This window comes from Hemitrygon akajei, chromosome 1, assembly GCF_048418815.1.
Source record: "Hemitrygon akajei chromosome 1, sHemAka1.3, whole genome shotgun sequence".
NCBI classification, from domain to species: domain Eukaryota; kingdom Metazoa; phylum Chordata; class Chondrichthyes; order Myliobatiformes; family Dasyatidae; genus Hemitrygon; species Hemitrygon akajei.
Genome location: NC_133124.1, coordinates 199,333,669 through 199,354,457, shown reverse-complemented (window position 1 = coordinate 199,354,457; position 20,789 = coordinate 199,333,669). Strand labels below are relative to the sequence as shown.

The 20,789-nt window shown below is 41.8% G+C and overlaps 1 protein-coding gene across 1 annotated transcript in view; it reads left to right on the top strand.

The window, feature by feature from the left end:
• Positions 1-7,969: 7,969 nt before the first annotated feature.
• The window catches only part of bin3 (bridging integrator 3), a 193,758-nt gene continuing 180,938 nt past the window's right edge, over positions 7,970-20,789 (top strand). The window contains exon 1 of the mRNA XM_073058353.1: positions 7,970-8,054. Within this exon, the coding sequence (XP_072914454.1) occupies positions 8,047-8,054 (8 nt within the window). The 5' untranslated portion in view covers positions 7,970-8,046. The remainder of the gene's footprint in view (positions 8,055-20,789) is intronic.

The following is a 20,789-nucleotide window of genomic DNA, read 5'->3' as shown; positions in this document are numbered from 1 at the left end:
TACATTGCTTACATTTATTTAATGTTATTATTGAAAACTTGAAAAGAATGTCCTACATTCCTATTCCATCTTTAGTTACAGCCAATGATTCAACTTCTTTCTCTTGCTATCAGATTTTCAGAATTGGAATGAGAATCAGGTTTATTATCACCGGCATGTGACGTGAAATTTGTCACCTCATCAGCAGTTCAATGCAATACATAATCTAGAAGAAAGAAAAAAATAAAATAAGAAATAATACGATAAATTAAAAAAGTAAATCAATTGCAAATATTGAATAGATTTTTAAAAATGTGCAAAAACAGAAATACTGTATATTAAAAAAAAGTGAGGTAGTGTCCGAAGCTTCAATCTCCATTTAGGACCATGTGCACTACCTTGTTACTTCTCTTATTGCACTGTGTATTTCTTTTGCCGTTTATCATAATTTTATGTCTCTGTGCTGTACTGTTGTTGCAAGACAGCAAATTCCACAGCAAATAAATAAACCTGATAATAAACCTGATTTTGGGGCCACATACTGCACTAGTGAGTACAAGGATATGAGGATACATGTGGCTTAAGTGATGGTGTAAGAAGAAGACTTCAGATTTTCAAGTTCAAGTTTATTGTTATCTTACTGCACACATGTATACCACCAAATGTTCCTCCGGACCAAGATGTACACACTGTGCATATAATTCACACACAACACGTGATTGTAGACTTCAGGAGAGGGAAACCAGAGGTCCATGAGCCCATCCTCTTTGGAGAATCGGAGGTGGAGAGGGTCAGTAACTTTAAATAGATCATATCACTATCTCAGAGGACCTGTCCTGGACCCATCATATAATTGTAAGCACGACAGTAGTTCTACTTCCTTATAACCTTCAAAAACCTTGACAAATTTATATAGATGAAGTGGAAAGTGTATTGACTGTCCACATTATGGGAACACCAATGCTTTTGAAAGGAAAATCCTACAAAAGGTAATGGATTTGGCTCATTACATCATGCGTAAAGCCCTCCCAACCATTGAGCACATCTGCATGAAATGCTTTTGCAGGAACGCAGCGTCTATCATCAAAGATCTTCCACACCCAGATATGTTCTTCTCTCGCTGCTGCCATCAGGTAGAGGTACAAGTGCCTCAGGACTCAGAGCACCAGGTTCAAGAACAGTTATTACCCCTCAACCATTAGGCTCTTGGACAAAAGAGGATAATTACTGTCATCAATTGAGATCTCACTTTACAGACTCTTTACCTTGTTATTTCATGCCCTCGTTATTTATTGCTATTTATTTATAGTTGCATTTCAACAGTTTGCTGTCTTCTGTGCTCTTTCTTTGATACTGCTTGCAGTTACCATTCTATAGATCTGTTGAGTATGCCCTTAGGAAAAAGAATCTCAGCGTTCTACATGGTGACTTGTATGTACTTTGATAAAAAAAATTTACTTTGAACTTTTAAAAACAGCAATACCACAAACAAATAATAAGGTGATTTACGACACATTAGAAAGTAAACAGTATACCGCTACTAGTGCGTCATATGTGATAAGGCCTGGGTCATGGCAGGGAGTTCGGTAGTCTCTCAGCCTGGGGGAAGAAGCTGTTTCCCATCCTAACAGCACTTGTCCTAATGCTATGGTACCTCCTGCCTGATGGTAGGGGGTCAGAGAGATTGTTGGACAGGTGGGAGGGATCAGTGACAATGCAGCAGTCCTGGTAACAGTCTCCGATGGGTGGAAGTGATATCCTAATGATCGTCTCAGCAGTCCTCGCAATCCTTTGTAGGGACTTGTGGTCAGATACCTTGCATTCCCTTACGAGATGGCTCAGATCACTCTCAATGGTGCTCCTGTAAAAATTGGCTTGAATGAGGGGGAGGGAGCCTCGCTGGTTTTAATTTCCCCAGGAAGTGGAGACACTACCGTGCTTTTTTGACTAAAGAGGTGTTGTTGAGGGACCATGTGTGATCTTCCATTATGCGCACTACTGGAAACTTGGTGCTCTTAACTCCCTCCATGGAGGAGCTATCTCTGTGTAGTGAATGACTTTTTATTTGCACGGTCTGTTGTCTTTTGTACATTGGTTGTTTGTCAGTCCTGTTGGACTTTCATTGATTCCATTGTGTTTCTAGCACTTACAGTGAATGCCCACAAGAAAATGAATCTCAGAGTTGTATATGGTGACATATATGTACTTTGATAATAAATTTACTTTCAACTTTGATTAAGGAGACCATCACTACAATAGAGTTTGAGCCACAGGGTCCCATCATCAGCTAGTTTAGGGGGTCGATACCGAAGATCGAAGCTCAAAGTTCGATTGGAAGTCCGGAGGTAGTAGCCCAATGGCTGAAGCCTGGAAGCCTATCCTGGAGCTGGAGGGCACTCTGTGCGCATGGATGGGAAGGACAGTGGGAGAGAGGAAAGGAGCTTGTCTTGGTATTTTTAGTTTCTGTTTTTTGGTGTTCTGTGTTGTTTTGCCAAGCATTGTAGGCATGCTATGTCGGCGCTGGAATACGTGGTGACTCTTGCGGGGAGACCTCAGTACATCCTTAGGTGTGTTGGTTGTTAACACAAATGATGCGTTTCACTGTATGTTTTGATGTGCACGTGATAAATAAATCTGAATCTGAATAATGAAGGAGGATGTTCAATAGAAGCAATAAGAGTAGAACTTGGAAATTAGAAAGGATGATTGTATTTATGAAGGTATATTGCACGACTCCTGAGAGGGAGAGGTTCAGATATGTAGGGAAATCACAAATGGTGTAAGAACATTGGGGTTACAGTAAATTAAATTAAAACTTCTCCAACACTAACTGGGATTAAATTTGTGTGAATGAGGTGGAATTTTTAAAGTGCCCTGGAGAGCTTTTTCAGCTAATATGCGACAAACTCTACTATTGGAGCAGTACTGGAGAATATATTACAAAAAAATGTTAAGTTACTTATTTCGGTATGAAAAAATAGTAAAAGTGTTAATATTTTACAAAGGAAATTAAGATATCATTATACACCAATCTCTGAAAGCCAACATCAAGGAGAAGTAATCTATTGGGAAGATAAATCATATGTTGGCCTTTACTGCCAGTAAAGGTGTCCTATTGGGACTCTACTTGGAATATTATGTATAGGTCTGCTCTCTCTGTCTGCCTATCTAAAGTAAGATATATCCAAGATACAAGGAGTACCATGATGGTGTACCAGATTAATTACTGGGATGGAGGTAGGGTAGGGGTTTGATTCAGAAATATGGTTTATACACTACAGAGTTAAGAGCAAACAGAGTCCGGCCATTCAGGACTGAAATGAGAAACAAATTCTTCAATAGAAGATTCTGAATCCGCAGCATTCTCTATCCACAAGGACTATATAAGTTCGGTGACTTCATATATTCAAGAAGAAATTGATAGGAAATGTGTTGGTGCAGGAAAACAGCACTAAAGTCAGAGATCAGCCATGATCCCATTGAATAGCAGAGTGGGCATGAAGGCAGAAAGGCTGCTGCTTACTTATCTCTTTATGTTTTCATTGCATAATGAAGAGAACATGGCTTTATGCAGCTGAACTGCCAGGCGTGTGTATTTTCAAAATCTCAGTTACAAAAGTACTGGCTATTGGAAGTTGCCTGGAATGGGTCATTATTTGCACACTTTCTCTAGAAGTGTGCCAGCATTTACACACACCCTCTGGGAGTGTGTGAGCACTTGACTGGCAGTTTCAGAGTACATTAGCATTCACAAATACAAACACTTAAAGAATGTCAGCATTTATTCACACACACTGTATGTCAGCATCTATAGCTATCCTCTGGAAATGTGTCAGAATATTTTTGTTGTGGATATGAGTGTGATTTATGAACACTCTCTTGGAGTTTCTCAGCATCTTTGCACACCTTCTGGGAGTATCTGTGAATTCTCTCTGCCAGTTACATTTACACTGTCTACTCAGAAATATGATAATATTTGCAGTCCCTTGTCAGAAATGTGCTAGTCTCCAAGAGCGTTTGCACACTGTCTCGGTGTGAGTTAGCATTTTGGCACTTTGGAACTGTACCAGCATTTGTGCCACCTTTCTGGGAGCACGTTGGTATTTGTCCCTGCTTTGGGTACATGTTGATAATTGAACACTGTCACTGGGGTATGTTAGTACTTGTGCACACTTCACAACAGTGTGTCACTATTTGTAAACTTGCTCCGAGATGAGGCAGTATTTGAAGTCCTTCTGTTATGTGTGTGAATATTTGTGGTCTACTCCTGGCAGTGTGTCAATATTTACAGGATCACTGTAGTAGTTTGTAACATTTGCACACTCTCTCCTGAATTGTGACAGCATATGCGTACTGTCTTGAGGCAATGCACACATATATTCAGTCTCACTGGGAGTGTGCCAGTATTTGCAGTCTTTCCAAGAATGTGTCACTAATTGTGGTCTCTATCTGGGATTGTGTCTATATTTGCGGTTGCTGTCTGGGAGTGTGCCAGTATTTGTGCATTTTCTCTTAAAGCATCAGCATTTTTTGCACTCTCCCTAAGTGTGTGCTAGGATCCCTTTTACAGGGAGTGTTTCAGTATTTGTGGACTCTGAGAGTGCCAGATACTTGAGCACCTTTGCTCTGACTGTCCCAGTATTTGCACACGCTGTGCTTGTACCTGTGCTCCCACTTCCTTGGAGTACGCCTCTGTTTGTGCTCCCCTCTCTGGGAGGGTGCCACTGTTTGCACATTAATAATTAGTAATCATGACCTGTTCCTGGAAATGAGTGTTTGGGCACTGCCCCTCTAAAATGGATCAATTTAATATCAGAGAATATATAGTGTACAACCCGAAACTCTTACTCTCCACAGACATCCACGAAACAAGAAACCCCATAGAATGAATGATAGAAATATCAGACACTAATGCCCCTCCTCCTTCCCCCCATGTAAACGTCTACAAAATTTTCCCACTACTGTATCTATGGGAATGTGTTACTACTTGGACCCTGTCTCTGGGAGTGTTGCCTTCATTTGTGAGTTTTGGTGAATGCTTTTCTCCAATGATATGTCCTGAGAGGCCAGGCACACTCTACAGCTCTGCCCATTAGCAAAACAAAACACAAAGATGCATGATTACCAACTAACCTATTTGACAGTCTCAACCTGCCACAAATATTCTCCTCTTATCCTTTCCTTCCATCATCTTCTCTGCATTTTAAATTACCTTTATTTTATTTATCTTTCCTAGTTTTGTTGAAGGACATCAGACTGGAAATGTTAATTCTGTTTCTCTTTCCGAATCAGTTGGGGTTTTGTTGTGTTACGTTATCCACATCAGTTCAGGAGCCATTATAAGATTACTAAAATTATGACAATGCTGTCAAAGCCCGAGAACTTCAATTATGAGAAGATTGGCCATAATGGCTTTGTTTTTGATAAAATAGGTGAGACTGTGAGATGATTTAAATGAGTGTAAAACTGTGCAAAGACTGAATAAAGCAGAGTTTATTCATACACAGTAAAACTCCAATAATCTGCTGCTCTGGCATACCAGGTGCTGAACCCTGTTCTTCCTTCCACGCATGGGGGGCCCCAGCTACTGCTCTTCCTTCTACTCACCGGATCCCAAGTACCCACGTCCCCTCCTGATTCACCGGGGCTCCAATTCCCATGTTCCTTTGTAATTGCTCCAGCCTCAGTTCCTGCACTCAGTGCTGGCCCTGACAGTTTTATTGCACCAGTTAACATACAGCATGTTGCAGACCACAGTTTTGGGTTAATTTGCAGAAGGATTGCAGAGAAATTGTGGGATCAAAATTCATTGTTTGCAGAGGTGATGGAAGTTTGAATTAAGTTAAACAGAATGCATCAGCTGGGAAGAAGTTGACTAGTGTTCTTTACTATTTTATTTACTGGTATAGAGCACAGTAGGCTCTTTTGCCCTTTGAACTACTCAACCCCTGACAACCCTGATTAACGTTAACCTAATCACGGGACAATTCATAATGAGCAATTAACCCACCCAGTATGTTCAGACTGTGGGAAGATCCCGGAGCACCCGGAGAAAGCACGCGGATTCCATGGGGAAGATGTACAGAGACTCCGAACAGAATGCCGCTGTAATTGAACTCTGGAACGCACCAAGCTGTAATAGTGTCGCGCCAACTGCCACGCTTCTTGAGACACAATGGGCTAAATGGCCATGTTCTATGTTGCAGAGTTCCAAAAAACATCTCTGTAGCGGTGGGGGTGGGGAGAACGCACATCCACGTTTGAGTATTGCCACCTTTCATTCATGCATATTCCTGAAGGTTCACCACACTTCAAATCAGCCAGCAAACACTATTCTGCCATTGATTAGGGAACATATCCAACTTTGCAGCTGTATGTCGATTGGAAAGCAAATCCAAACTGGATGAATGGTGGCTGGTGGTCAATAGAACTTATTCACATCTCCACTCAGTTTAAGTGATACACCAGTATTATTAAAGCAAGTGAAATTCTTTGATATCATTTATTTAAAATTGTGTTTTACCTTGATTATTAGCTACAGCACTGCTCGAGCATTATATCCTTTATCTCTGGACTCCAGCCCAATATTGCACATGAGCAATCCTATCCATTTTGAGTCATACTACAGAAACACAAAAATTGTTACGGCACAGAAAAATGCCTTTTGCCTTAAAGGCTCTATGCCAGCTCTGAGTAGAGCTAACCTGTCACAATCACTACAGAAGCATGAAGTCCCACATCACCAGGTTCAGAAACTTGATGAAAGTTCCAACAGCTATCAGGTTCTTGAAGCAAAGTGCATAGCACTAACTCTAGCTCAGCAACAGAACATTATGGCTCAGCTCTTGCACCACTGTGGACTGACTGTTTTTAAAATACCTTAACATCGTGCTTCTGCATGGTCTTTTTTTTCATTCTCTTTTCACTGTCCCGCATAATTACTGCACAGTTTGTATTTTGTGCATTATCTGTGTCTGTGATGCTGCTGCATCGAGCTTTTGCTTACTGTATTTGTGCATGAGACTTAACTCAACTTTAACTTAAAATGTCACCAATTTCTTTCCCCCAAAAGATGCTGCTAGACCTGCTGAGTTCCTTCAGCAGATTGTTTGATGCTAGAGATCCTTGCCTCAGCAGCTCACTGTGTCGCCACTTACATTATAAATTCTTCCCCACAGTCCTATGTAACACTTTCTTTCAATTACCCATCCAGTTCCCTTTTGAATGGAGGCACAAGAAGACTGCAGATGCTGCCATCTGGAGCAAAAGATCACTATAAATGAAGGGAAATATCAAACTTCTATTTCCCTCCACAGATACTGCCTGGCCTATCCACCAGTATGTTTTTGCTCCCTTTTGATTGGCTCCATTTCCACCATCCCGAGGGCTGAGTGCTGAGAAATGGTAGTAGGTCTTCGATCTTTGCAGATAAATCGGGATGAATTACTTCATTTGGTGTCGTGTCTCCTGTGTGTCTAGATTCTCTTTTTTTCACTGCAAATAGCATTTATTACCAGCTCCTATTTGGTGTCATGAACAGAATGGATGATAGAATGGTGTGCAGGTTGTGTCCTCGTTATCGCAATGTCATAAACTTGGAAGCTTACTGTGCCCAGATTAGCTGTAGTTACTACTTGTAAAATACACTTCTGGGATGTAAAGTCTCATCAAGAAGGCTTGAAAGCTTCCGTGAAAATGCAAACCCATCCTTTTGCCACTCAATCCACGCAGACGCCCCGCGTCGTTCCTGTGTCAGTAGTGATCCCATTACCTCTGCAAAGTTCCTGTTGACGCCTCCCAAGCAGCGGGCTCCAAATCGCACTTGCTGCAGAAAAGTAAAATACTTCTTGTACACACTTGTGTTTTTATTACTGTTCTTCAGCGGCGCCAGATTCGGTGAAAAGACCGGGGACTCTCGCTGTGCACCACTCGCCTGCCTACCTGCCTCCCGACTCTCGCAGCAGGGCTTCTACGTCATCGCCGCTGAACCCGTGCCCTCTGACCTCCCCTGGCTGTAGCTGACGCGGTGACGGCGACGGTCGGTCGGGAAGTTGGAGTGGTGGCAGAATGAGTTGGTAAGTGAGGTCGGGGGGCCAGGGGAGGACGAGAGCCGGGGGTCGATCGGCCCTGGAGCCCATCTCCGCCCACTGGAGGCCGCGTTGCCTGATCATGGCTGGGCCTGCGGGTCAGACGGTGTAGTTCACCGTACATCATTCTCTGCGGGAGGGGTGAGGAGAGAGTAGGGGAGGAGTTAGGCTAGATGGAGAAGGGGAGACGAGGGGTGGTGTGCGGAAGGGAGGGGAGGGAAGAAGGGAGGAGGAAAGGCAGTGGAGTTCCCAAATCCAGGGAGGATAACAAGGACCGAAAGATCCCTTATTCTGGGTGAGGAAGTGTAAAGGGAGTCATGATTCTTTAACCATATAGGGAGGAAGGTGCGGAATGGGGAACCCAACCCTGGAGGATTCAAGAAGGGAACAGCCCCATAGACAACGTGAGAGCTCTTGTTAAGCTGAGGTGGCGATCAGGAGAGTGATTGCTTAAGTCTTTGCTGCAGGGAGCATAAAGCATCATGCAGACAAGCCCTTCAACCCAACTGGTCCATCCCTCTGGACTTTTCCTATATGTACCTGTCCAACTTACCTCATCTAACTCCATAGGATATGGTGGAAGGAAGTCTGTTCATTATTTCTTTCAATAGCCCTGCTCATCTGGAAGGTGGTTTGATAAGACTGTTCAAGGACTAACTAAACATGTTGAATTAAATGCAGAACAGTTCACCACTATCCTATTTCTGCCTGCATTGAAATTAAACTGCACAGAATATGCTGTACCACCAAGCAGCTTTGTTAACTGAATTATTGGATCTTTTCACATTGTGCAAAAGGAGAAAAACATTGTGTTGATAGTGCTGTCTGTTATAATGAATTAAATGTTAAAATGCTGATGATAGCTTGTTTCTGGCACTTAGGGATTGTGTTGTCAGTAGTCCAGATCTCAGAACCATATAGGAAAGCAGGGATTACTGTTACCTGATAAACGCTGAGCTTCCTGAAGCTTGGAGCTTCAAACATCATTTTCCTTAATCAACATGTAGCTGTTCTGGCCCTTCAAAGACACTGGTGAATTTCCTCCTTAATAGCTGTCTTTGCAGAAGTGGTGTCCAAGATGATGGGAGAGGTGCATGTTTTTTTAGGGTGTCAGTGTAACTCTTTACTGTCAGGGCCTTTACTTTATGGGTACTGTAACAGCTCAAAATTGAGAAGGAACATAGGATTGGTAGTGAGAACTCAACTATCAGATGGGGTGGACCAGTTGTCATCACCAACTGCTCTGTCTGTGGAAAAGTTTGCTGTTCATGTGTCGGTCTCATTAACCACCTCAGAGCCCACAAAACCAGAGAGCAAGTCCTGCTGAAGGGTCTTGGCCCAAAACATCGACTGTACTGTTTTTCCATTGATACTGCCCGGCCTGCTGAATTCCTCTAGCATTTTATGTGAGTTGCCTGGATTTCCATCATCTGCGGATTTTCTCTTGTTTGAGCAAGTACTCATCCTTGATCCTGAGAACAACCCAAGGTTATAGTATTATTAATATAGATTTTGAATAGGGTATATGTCCTTCCAGTCAGAATTTACAGTCTTTGTTGTGAGGTGGCATGTAAATTTGAATCCATAGAATCATATAAAGTATACAACAGGAAGTCTTCTGGGCTGTCATATCTGTTCCAGTCTGTATGGAGCTTTCTGGTCTGTTGCTCCCTTCTGGCAATTGGTCTGTATTGTAGTAGGTCATTGTTCTTTGAGTACTCATCTAAGTACTGTATGTATGGAGGTCAATGAGCCAGCCCTCATTAGGGGAACCGAGGTGGAGAGGGTCAGTAGCTTTCAGTTCCATGGTGTTAACATATCAGAGGATCTGTCCTGGGATCAGCATATAAGTGTCATTACAAAGGCACGGCAGCTCCTCTACTTTCTTAGAAGTTTACGCAAATTAGGCATGTTACAAAAAAGCTTGACAAACTTCTGTAGACGCACAGTCCGAGAGTATCCTAACTGGTTGCATCACAGCTTGGTATGGAAGCAGCAATGCTCAGGAATGGAAAAGGAAGTCCCTCCCCACCATGAGGTTCAAGAGTGCTGCCACAAGAAATCAGTGTCCATCATCAAAGACACCCGCCATCCAGGCCATGCTGTCTTGCTGCTCCCAGTGGGTAGGAGGTACTGAGGTTTTAAGTACCACACCACCAGGCTCAGGAACAGTTATCATCTATTACCTCCTGAAGTGGCGTGCTTAACTTCACTCACCTTAACTCTGAATTGGTTCTGTGACCCACAGACTCACTTTCAATAACTCTTTACAACTCATGTTCTTGGTATTATTTTTATTTGCATACACTGCCGCCAAAGCCATCTTCATCTCCCTTTCACTCTCTGCTTTCTGTAGGGATCGCTCCCACTATGATTCCCTTGTCCATTCATCCCTCCCCACTAATCTCCTTCCTGGCACTTATCTCTGCAAGCAGAAGAAATGCCTCGCCTGCCCATTCACCTCCTCTCAGGGCACCAGACTTTCCAGATGAGACCTGTGAATCTGTTGGGGTTCTCTACTGTAGTGGCCTCCTCTACATTGGTGAGACCCGATACAGATTGGGTGACTGCTTTGTCGAGTGTCTCTGCTCCATCCATAAAAAGCGGGATTTCCCAGTCGCCAACCATTTTTATTCCTTTTCCCATTCCAGCATGTTGGTCCATGACTTCCTCTTCTGCCATGATGAGGTTAGAGGAGCAAAATCTCATATTCTGTCAAGGTAGCCTCCAACTTGATGGCATGAATATCGATTTCTCCAATTTACAGTAATTTTTTTTCCTCCTCTCAAATTCTCCAGTCTCTTACTACTTCTCACCTGCCTATCACCTCCCCCAGATGTCCCTCCTGTTTCCCTTTCTCCCATGATCCACTCCCCTCCTTGTCAGATTCCTCCTTCTCCAGCCCTTTACTTTTGCCACTTATCATCTTCAGTGTCCTACCTGCTTCCCTATTCCCCACTTACCTGGTTTCTTCTATCATCTTCTAGCTTGTCCTTCCTCTCCTATCTGGTCCCAATGAGGGGTCTCGGCCCAAAACAGTGACTGTGTATTCGTTTCCATAGATGCTGCCTGATTGCTGAGTTCCTTCAGCATTTTGTGTGTGTTGCTCTGGATTTCCAGTATCTACAGAATCTCTTGTGATTTTCATTTGCATAGTTTGTCTTTTGCATATTGGTTCTTTGTCTTTTTGTTATAGTTATTAAATTCTATTGTTTCTTTTTCCTTGTCAATGCTTGTAAGAAAATGAATTTTAAAGTAACATATGGTGGCATTCAAGATTGTTAAATATTATTTCCAGTACACAATTATAAAGCAGAATTAAATAATTACTGCTCTTGATCCAATGCGGCACAAAAAAATAAGATTAAAAAAACACAACAATAATAAAAAACAAAAGAAATATAAATACATAAGATGCATAGATTAATTGTATATCCATAAAGTGATGCTCGGTACAGGAGTGTCTGTACTTAAGGTGACTGTCAAGAAATGATGAAGTAGTGGCGATCGAGGCTGTGGAGGGGTGGGTTAGTGAGTGGAGGTGTTGCTCAACTTTACTGCTGGGGAAAGTGACTGATCTGAGTTTGGTAGCACTGGTGTGGATACTGTGGAGCCTCTTACCTGATGAGAGTGGAACAAACAGTCCGTGAACAGGGTGGGTGGGGTCCTTCATGATGTTACTGGCCCTTTTCCGGCACCTTTCTGTGTACATGTCCAGGATGGTTGTTAGGTTGGTGCTGGTGATGTATTCAACAGTTTTGACTACCCTTTGTAGAGATTTCCTGTCCGCTCCAGTCCAGTTTCTGTATTGTGCAGTGTGTTAGGATGCTCCCTACTGCACATCTGCAGAATGACGCTAGTGTAGATGTGCGTACTCCAGCTCTCTTCGGCTTCCTCTGAAAGCAGAGGCACTGGTTGTGTGGTTATTTGCCTGGCACCAGGCTTCGAGCTCTTCCACCTCCTCTCTGTAGGCCATTGTTGGTGATGACCCCACAGCACTGTTGTCTTCAGTGAACTTGACAACGTGGTTTCTTGGGTGCTTGCCCGTACATTCATGTGTGAGCAGAGTGCACAGCACTGGGTTCAGCGTATATAGTCCTGGAGGGGCACCTGTGTTGGGTGATGGGGAGGGAAGTGCAGTTGTGCATCCTGACTATCTGGTTAGAAAGTTCAACACCCAGTTGCACAGTGACGTGTTTAGACTGAGGAATATGTTCACCAAGGTCTGTGGTGCAGTAGTGTTGAATGCTGAACTGAAATCCAGAAATCAAGTGAAGTTTATTGTCATTTAACTACATACATGTATAGTACATATACAACCATATAATGTATGTAGAAACGAGACCACGTTTTCTTTGAACCAGGGTGTAAAGCACAGTCTACACATAACACAGGATAACTTATGGAAGTAAGGATAAAATCTACAGATGAATCACAGATAAATAACAAACTAAAGTGCATTAATATTGAATATTGTGCTGGAACAGATTAACCAGTAACACTTCAAATATGATGCGGCTGGGAGTTCAGAAGCATAATAGCCCGGGGAAAGAAACTGTTCCTCATGCTGTCTGTTCTTGTTTTTGTGCATCGTAGTCTCCTGCCTGATGGTAGAAAGTCAGATAGGATACTGATGGATTGGTGGGATCCTTAGTATGCTAAGGGCCCTGCATATGCAGTGCTCCTGATAAATGTCCCCGATCCTCTCAGCTGTTCTCACGGTTTTTTGTAGGGACTTCTGGTCTGATGCTCTACTGCTCCCATACCAGATGGAGGTGCAACTTGTCAGGACACTCTCAGTGGAGTTTCTGTAAAATGCAGTTAAGATGGGGATGGAGCCTCAATCTTCTTAAGGAAGTAGAGGCACTGCTGTGTCTTGTTCAGAGAGGTGATATGAAGGGACCAGGTGAAGATATCTGTGATGTGAACTCCCAGGAACTTGTTGCATTATGGAGGATCCATGTATCAGCAGAGGGGGATGATTATCTGCACCTTCCTGAAGTCCACTATGATTTTCTTTGTCTTCTGCATGTTCAGGCTTAGGATGTTCTTCTTGCACCAATCCACCAGCCGCTCCACTTCCTCTCTATGTTCCATCTCATCATCTTTCTTGATAAGTCCGAACACTGTTGTGTCATTTATAAACTTGATGACATTGTTTGAGCTAGATCCTGTAACACAGTTATGTGTCTGCAATGTGAACTGCAGCAGGCTGAGCCCACAGCCTTGGGAGTGCCAGTGCTCAGCATAATGGGATGAGAGAGGCTGCTGCCTACACGGACTTACTATGGCCTTACTGTTAAGAAGTCCAGTATCCTGCTGCAGAGGGAGGTGTTGAGACCCAGCAAGGACAGTTTCCCGACTAGTTTATTGGGTATGATGTGTTGAACGCCAAACTGAAGTCTGTGAACAGCCTGACATACGAGACCCCATTTTCCAATTGGGACAGGACAGAGTGGTGGGCAGAGGCTATTGAATCTTAGGTGGATTGATTTGAGCGCTAAGTGAACTGGAAAAGGTCCAGTGTAGGGAGAAATAAAATTCTGATTAAGTGTCCTTGTTCTCTAGGTGTGTCAGATCCAGGTATTTGACAGATGTCATTGGATCTTTATAATCAGAACCAGTGTTTGAACAAGTGGGAGGCAGTTTGGTTGATGACCTTTGTATTGTGAATGTTCACACTGAGAGCATCCTTTCCTATGCGTCAGGTGAATGAATTGATAATGACTTGGACTCCAAGTGAGCAAGAACAAGGATCCTCTGCTGCAGCTGCTGAGTTGTTCTGTAGTGTTGGCACAGTAGGTTGAACAGTTTCCCTTGTAGCATTGACACACTTATTTCAGTCTGTCTCACCAACTTTGTTGCAGTTCATTTCCTGAACACTTTCAATTGGAGTGGAGTAATCTACAGTACCTTCCTTTTAACTCTGTCCAGGGCTCTAGTAATTAAGTGTGCCAAGAAAATCACTGTTCTTCATCCAATTCTTTTTTTTTCTCCTCTCATGGCTACAATTTGACAATATTTTTGTAAATTCCCCCTGTACCTTCTCAATGCCTGTGATGTGGTGATTGAAATTATACCCAGTTTTGAAGCTATGGACTAGCTGATATTACATAGGACAGGTCCTCTAGCCTGCCTTGTCCATACCAACTGTGAAGTATCCACTTATACTAATCCCATTTATCAGCTTTTATGCCTTTGGCTCTTCAATTCCTTGTTCAAATTATGTCGAGTTTAGGATACTATACTTCTTATATTCAGTGTTTTGGCTATTAAAGGATATTTCTTGCATGCTTTTTAAAATCACATGCACATATCACATACGAAGTTTAAGGACCCAGACCAGTGTGAGGTAATGCAATGGATTTTCAAATGCTGGCATGAGGTATCAGGTCCAGTAAGACAAAGAAACGCATACCAATCCTAAGAGGGATCTGAAGTGGGGAGAGTGAGCACTTTCACATTCCTGGGTGTCAAGATCTCTGAAGACTTAACCTGGTCCCAACATATCAATGCAGTTATAAAGAAGGCAGGACTGTGACTATACTTCATTAGGAGTTTGAAGAGATTTGGTATGACAAATATACTCAAAAACTTCTATAGATGTATCGCGGAAGCATTCTGACAGGTTGCATCACTGTCTGGTATGGAGCAGCCACTGCACAGGACCAAAACAAGCTGCAGAGGGTTGTAAATTTACTCAGCTCCATCTTGGGTACTAGCCTACAAAGTACCCAGGACATCAAGGAGCAGTGTCTCAGAAAGGCAGTATCCATTATTAAGGACCTGCAGCACCCAGGGCATGCCCTTTTCTCACTGTTACCATCAGGTTGGAGGTACAGAAGCCTGAAGACACACACTCAGCAATTCAGGAACAGCTTCTTCCCCTCTGCCATAAGATTCCTAAATGGACATTGAACCAGTGAACACTACCTTGCTTCAGTATATATTATTTCTGTTTTTTGCACTATTTTTAATCTATTCAATGTATGTATAATGTAATTGATTGATTTATAATTTTTCCTTCTATATTATGTATTGCATTGAACTGCTGCTAAATTAACAATAAACCTGATTAATAATAAACCTGATTCTGAGTATTGGTACAGAGAGACTTTAGGGTGCAAGTTGAAAGTTCCCTGTAAATGACTGCACTGAGGAAGAAATTTAGCATGCTTGCTTTCATAGACTGAGGCATTGAGTACAAGAATTGGGATCACATTGCAGCTTTACATAAAGCTAAGCCACACGGAGTATTATGTACAGTTCTGCTTACCACACTTTAGGAAAACGTAGGAGCATAGAGTGCAGCAGAGGTTCGCCAGCTGTTACCTGGAACGCAGGGTTTTAGTTACAAGGAGAGATTGGATAGGCTGTGTTTGTTCTCACTGGAGTGTAGAAAGCTCTGAGGTTTATCAGATTATGGGGGTGGGTGAGGCATTGATAGGGTAGATGGTCTTTCTCCAAGGGGACATATCTAAAACTAGAGGGCATGGGTTAAGGGTGAGGGGAGAAATGTATTGGCGATGGGTAGATAGTCTTTCTCCAAGGGGACATATCTAAAACTAGAGGGCATGGGTTAAGGTGAGGGGAGAAATGTATTGGCGATCTGAAGGGCAAATTATTCTACATAGGGGAGCATGGGTATGTGAAACGAGCTGCTAGATGGAGTGGCAGAATATTTAATTAGTATAGCTAAAATATTTATGGAGCAACACACACAAAATGCTGGAGGAACTTTGCAGGCCAGGCGGCATCTGTGGAAAAAAGTACAGCCGACATTTCGGGCCGAAACCCTTCGGAAGGACTGGAGAAAAAGCTGTGGAAGAGATTTAAAAGATGGGAGTAAGGGAGAGAGACCACCAGGTGGTAGGTGAAACCTGGAGGGGAAGGGATGAAGTAAGGAGCTGGGAAGTTGATTAGTAAGATGAGATGAGGGAAAAGGGGATGGGTAATAGAGAAGGTGGGGGGGAAGGGAAGCGTTGGGGGCATTATCGGAAGTTTGAGAAATCGATGTTCATGCCATCAGGTTGGAGGCTACCCAAATGGAATACAAGTTGTTGTTCCTCCAACCTAAGTGTGGCCTCTAAGTTGTGCATTTGGATAGATGTTTGGATAGGAAACATGTAGAGGTATGGGATGAATGCAGGCAAAGGAGATTGGTGTAGATAAGTCAGTATGGCCAAAGTGACCATTTCTCTGCTGTGCAGGTCTGTGGCTGTTTTATGGGCCTACACAGAGGTCCTTCTGCTCTTCCACATCACCGAATAACCCACCATTGTTGGAAATTCCCTTGTTATAGCTTATCAAGAGCATTACCTCATTATCCATATCCAAGATAATTGGAGCACTCATACTTTCCTACAATCTAAAGCTATCCTCACTTCATCCGTTTTGTTATCAGAGTTGCCTCTGCAAACTACCTGGTTGGGGATGATTGTTAGTCAGGTTTTTCTACAGTTTGCTGTTCAATCTCAACTCACCAATTTGGTGGACTGGATTTCAATCAAAAATAATTTTGATATTGCTATACTCTGATCTGTAGTTGAACTACAAATTATGGACTCAAGTTTTTGGAATAGTTGTGAACTTAGTGTTTTGTCTCAAGAATTATTAACGAACAAGCCTGTAGCACAATATTCTGTGCTAGTCAAAAGACTAATGTATATACCTGTATTATTGCCTCTATACCTAGTTGTATTTTGCTGTGCTTGGGTATCGTTTATTGAATTATAATGGAGCTTTTTAATTATTTTGTACAAGGCATAAATTCATTGGTTGTCCATGTAAAGAAAATACATTTGAGAGCCAAGTGAGAAGTTGTAGAATACATGTCCTTAAATTTAAGCACATAATTTGAGTTCAGTGGGAACTGAACAAATATCAGATAAGATGTCGACTGGAATATCTGCCTGCAGTTCACTTGGTATAAAAGGACCCGTGACACTATCTTGACAAAAAACACAAGAGTTTTTCTTTGGTGTCCTTGGGCAACAATCTCATTATTACTTAAAAACAGATTACTACGTGAGAAATTTCTGTACACACCAGTTGCTTCATTTCCCTCCTGTATATAACAGTGGTAATTTAGACTATCTTATTGGCATTTGTGATGTCAGCAAGGCAGAAGTGTAACTGTTTCTTTATAAATCTGGTCAATGAATATTGGAGCTCATACTTAAGGAATTCCCTTGGCTGTAAGCATTTCTAGTAATAAATAGTTTCTTTAAAAAGATCGAAGCAAAAACAGAGACTATGCAGACCAAGATGCCTATCTAACTGGTCCCATTTGATTTTGGCCCATAACCTCTAAACCTTTACTATCCACATTTGTCTGAAGTTCTTAAATATTGTAATTGTACCTACCACTACAGCTTCCTCTGGCAGACCATTCTCTTAGCTGTGGTTTCACTAGATAGTAGATGGGGACAGTGAGCATTACAAGATAGGCAACAAGGCATTTGGTTATTTGAGAGGTAAGCATGTTGTCTTCTGTTTTGGGTTTTGGAGTTGTTTGTCTACTGTAACATTAAAAGACCCTACTACTGGCAGATGGTAAAACTAGCCAAATAAAATAAAATTGTAAAGGAGAATCACTATATTAGATTGTCACTTACATAGGACTGTTCATGGTTATTTTACATTGTGTTGTGCAGAATAACTAATACAAACATACAAATTATGAAACTAAAGCTAGAGCAGAAAGAATAAATCTTAAACACAAACCCGCACATCCCGAACACGCAACAACCTACGCCAACTGATAATGTAACCAAATTATGAGTTAATAAAAATCCTTGAGTTGTTGATAATCCTCATGAGGGCCAAGCAAGTAATCCAAGAGATAAAATCCTTACTCCTAGTAAGACTGAGGAATTCCAACACTTTCTAATTCCCTGGGAACCACGAGCCACAGGCACTAATGTTGAAGCCAAAGGCAACATTAAAATTGTCCTTTAAAATCAGGTCAAGATGTCCATACTTTGCAGATATTTCTAAAAATTGCCCAAGGAACTTGTTATTATCATCAAGGCAGATGGACATGTCCACAACAGCAGCTCTCTTAGCCTTCAAGAAATGACGTTTGGGATCCAGGTGCGACCTTCTAGATTAAAGAATGATTGTTCCTTAAAAACTGTAGCTGACCAAGGCTCCTTTATTACATAGCATGTCAATAATTTTATTATGATGGTGCATCCTCAGCTCCTTCACAAACAGGCATGTGCCTAAAGTGTAAATAATGGTTTCTCTTGCCTACAGTTTTTAGGCATAGTTGGCCAGACCAAAGCAAGGATGTTCTTAATGGGTATAAGTTTGACCAGAGGAGCAGGCCAGTGATTCATTCATACTGCTGAGGCACAAAGCCTCTCAACCAGCTGTTAGATAGGGTCTTGTTACAAAAGTAACGAACCTTAATCCCTTGGTGGCCGACCTCACTCCCCCAAATTCCACGACCTAACTGTTCCTATTAATCTCTGCGTACCCTTTCTTCCTTATTTCTCACAGCCTCATCTAAGTAACTGGTGGCACTGAGACATAACTGCTTGTATTCCCTATTCATTTCTTCAATATCGAATCCCAGCAAATTGAAATTACTTTTCCATCTTTTGAATTTATAAAATCCATATTTTTTTTAAATGATAGCTAATGGTGTGTGAATTTCAAACTTGGGGGACCAATAGACCACCGTCTCTATATTTGCAATATTAAAGGCTAATAGTAAAACATATGGGGAGGTGTAAAAAGTCCTGAGTCCCCCGACTGTCCCACCTACCTTGGAAAGAACACTTTGGGCAGCTGCATGAAGGATTAAAGAATAAGGTTGCGGGATGGAATATGTTCTGAAGACTTCCATCTTTTGGGTCGGCTTAAGTCCAGCTTCAAGATGTCATACCTCATCCCTCGAGTTTATTTATTTAGTCATGGCTGGAACATTCAATTCTGGCACCAAGATATTTCTCAATGTTATGTGAACTAATAAACGAAATTTCTCCTCCATTGAAAATCCAGTGATTGGCAGTGTTAAAAAGAAATGTTTTATTTTAACATTCCATATAAAAGCCAACATTTTTGTTGAAATTAGCCTCACAGCCTCTTACAGAAGTTTTCCAGGTTCTTGAGGTTTTTGGCTATGCTCTTGTGACAGATCACTCACAAGGGCAACATCTGAAAAGGCTGAGGCTGTATAAGACATTGTCAGTGACAAGATTGAAACATGGAGCTATCTCTATCTAATGAACACAAGAGAAAGTCCATGATGATATTAAGTAGGGATGGATCTGGACTTAGCCTTGCCATTCTCAACAAGAGTGCTGGAAGCTGTCTACATACAAGTCTTGATGTTCACAAAAAGAGCAACAAACCCCATCTGGCCTAAAGCTACAACAGTAAACTTATGGCCAGTGGAGTCAGATACTTTTGCAAGATCAGCAGTTCAGCTTGCTTTTTATGGTTCCTTTGGCCCCCTTCAGTAAATTGCTTAAATTAGCAATATTTTTGTTTTAGCTAGGATTGCTTGGACAAAATCCTTCTGACAGCTGCATCCATCAAAACATTGGCCAAAATCTTTAAGAATAGTCTCAAATGAATCAGACCAATTGTTAAAAGATGCCAGTTGTCCATTGATTAATTTTTCATTGTCAGACTTTGGAGTTGGGTCTGTCTGCTCTTCATCATTAAGATGGGTATTCTACCCACCTTATTCCAAGAGGAAAACAATTGCCAGCTCATTGGTCTCTATTTTCCCATCCTCAGCCAGACTAAGGCTGTTGAGCCATCTACCGTATCCTTCTTAAAGCTGTCAATACTGGTGACTACCCTCTGCTGAAGTAGTCAAATTAAAATCCACAGCCTGTTCTGTACAAGGACTAAAACTGCTCAAATGTCTTATTAGGTTTGGCAGAGACATAAAATGCCTCCAGATCTTTAATCCCAATGGAGCAATACACCTCCGCCAGACCACCCACCAGTTCTCTTGCCAGACCTATTCTTACATTTCTTGTACCATTTTGAAAATTCTTTTCTTAGCATTTGAGTTAAGGCTGTTTTGTTTTTCTTCCTTGTTCTGAACTTAAAGCCTTTCTTCTTCCATCTACTAAAATACTGTTAACCTTTTATACAATCCCAAAACATTTAATCTTCGTGTCAGGAACTTCCCTGGATAGAAGGATCTCAAGTTCAGCTAAAAGTTGTGAGTTTGAAACATTATCCCCACTAAGACTATTAAATTATCACTACAATGATCAAATGGTGGATTATCCAACAGTCAAACCTGCTAAAATGTCTGACACTATCTGTATATTGGGTTCTGTCTCACTGGTAATAAATATATTGACTACATCTGAATTAATCTTACTCATGTTGCCTATTAATCTGTAGATACTACTCTCTCAATTGGAGAAATTCCACTGTTCTTTTATCTGAAATCTTATTGGTCTTGGAGCACATCTCACTGGTAATCAAAACATTAATATTTTTCTTGCCAATGTATTTTTGCTCCAAGGCCAATAGCAGATTTACCTCTTCACTAGTCCATATTGATTGAGGTCTACCTTTCCTAACCCATTTCTACGCAACTAGAAGAGCTAGGGGGTACATTGGCTCTTTTCTTCATGTGTACATGTGGCATTCGTGCTGGACTAGACCAATCTGAGTTGAAAGATGCATCACATTCGGTGCATTTGAAACACCCGAAGTTCATGCACAGAACCAGCAGTCTTCTCC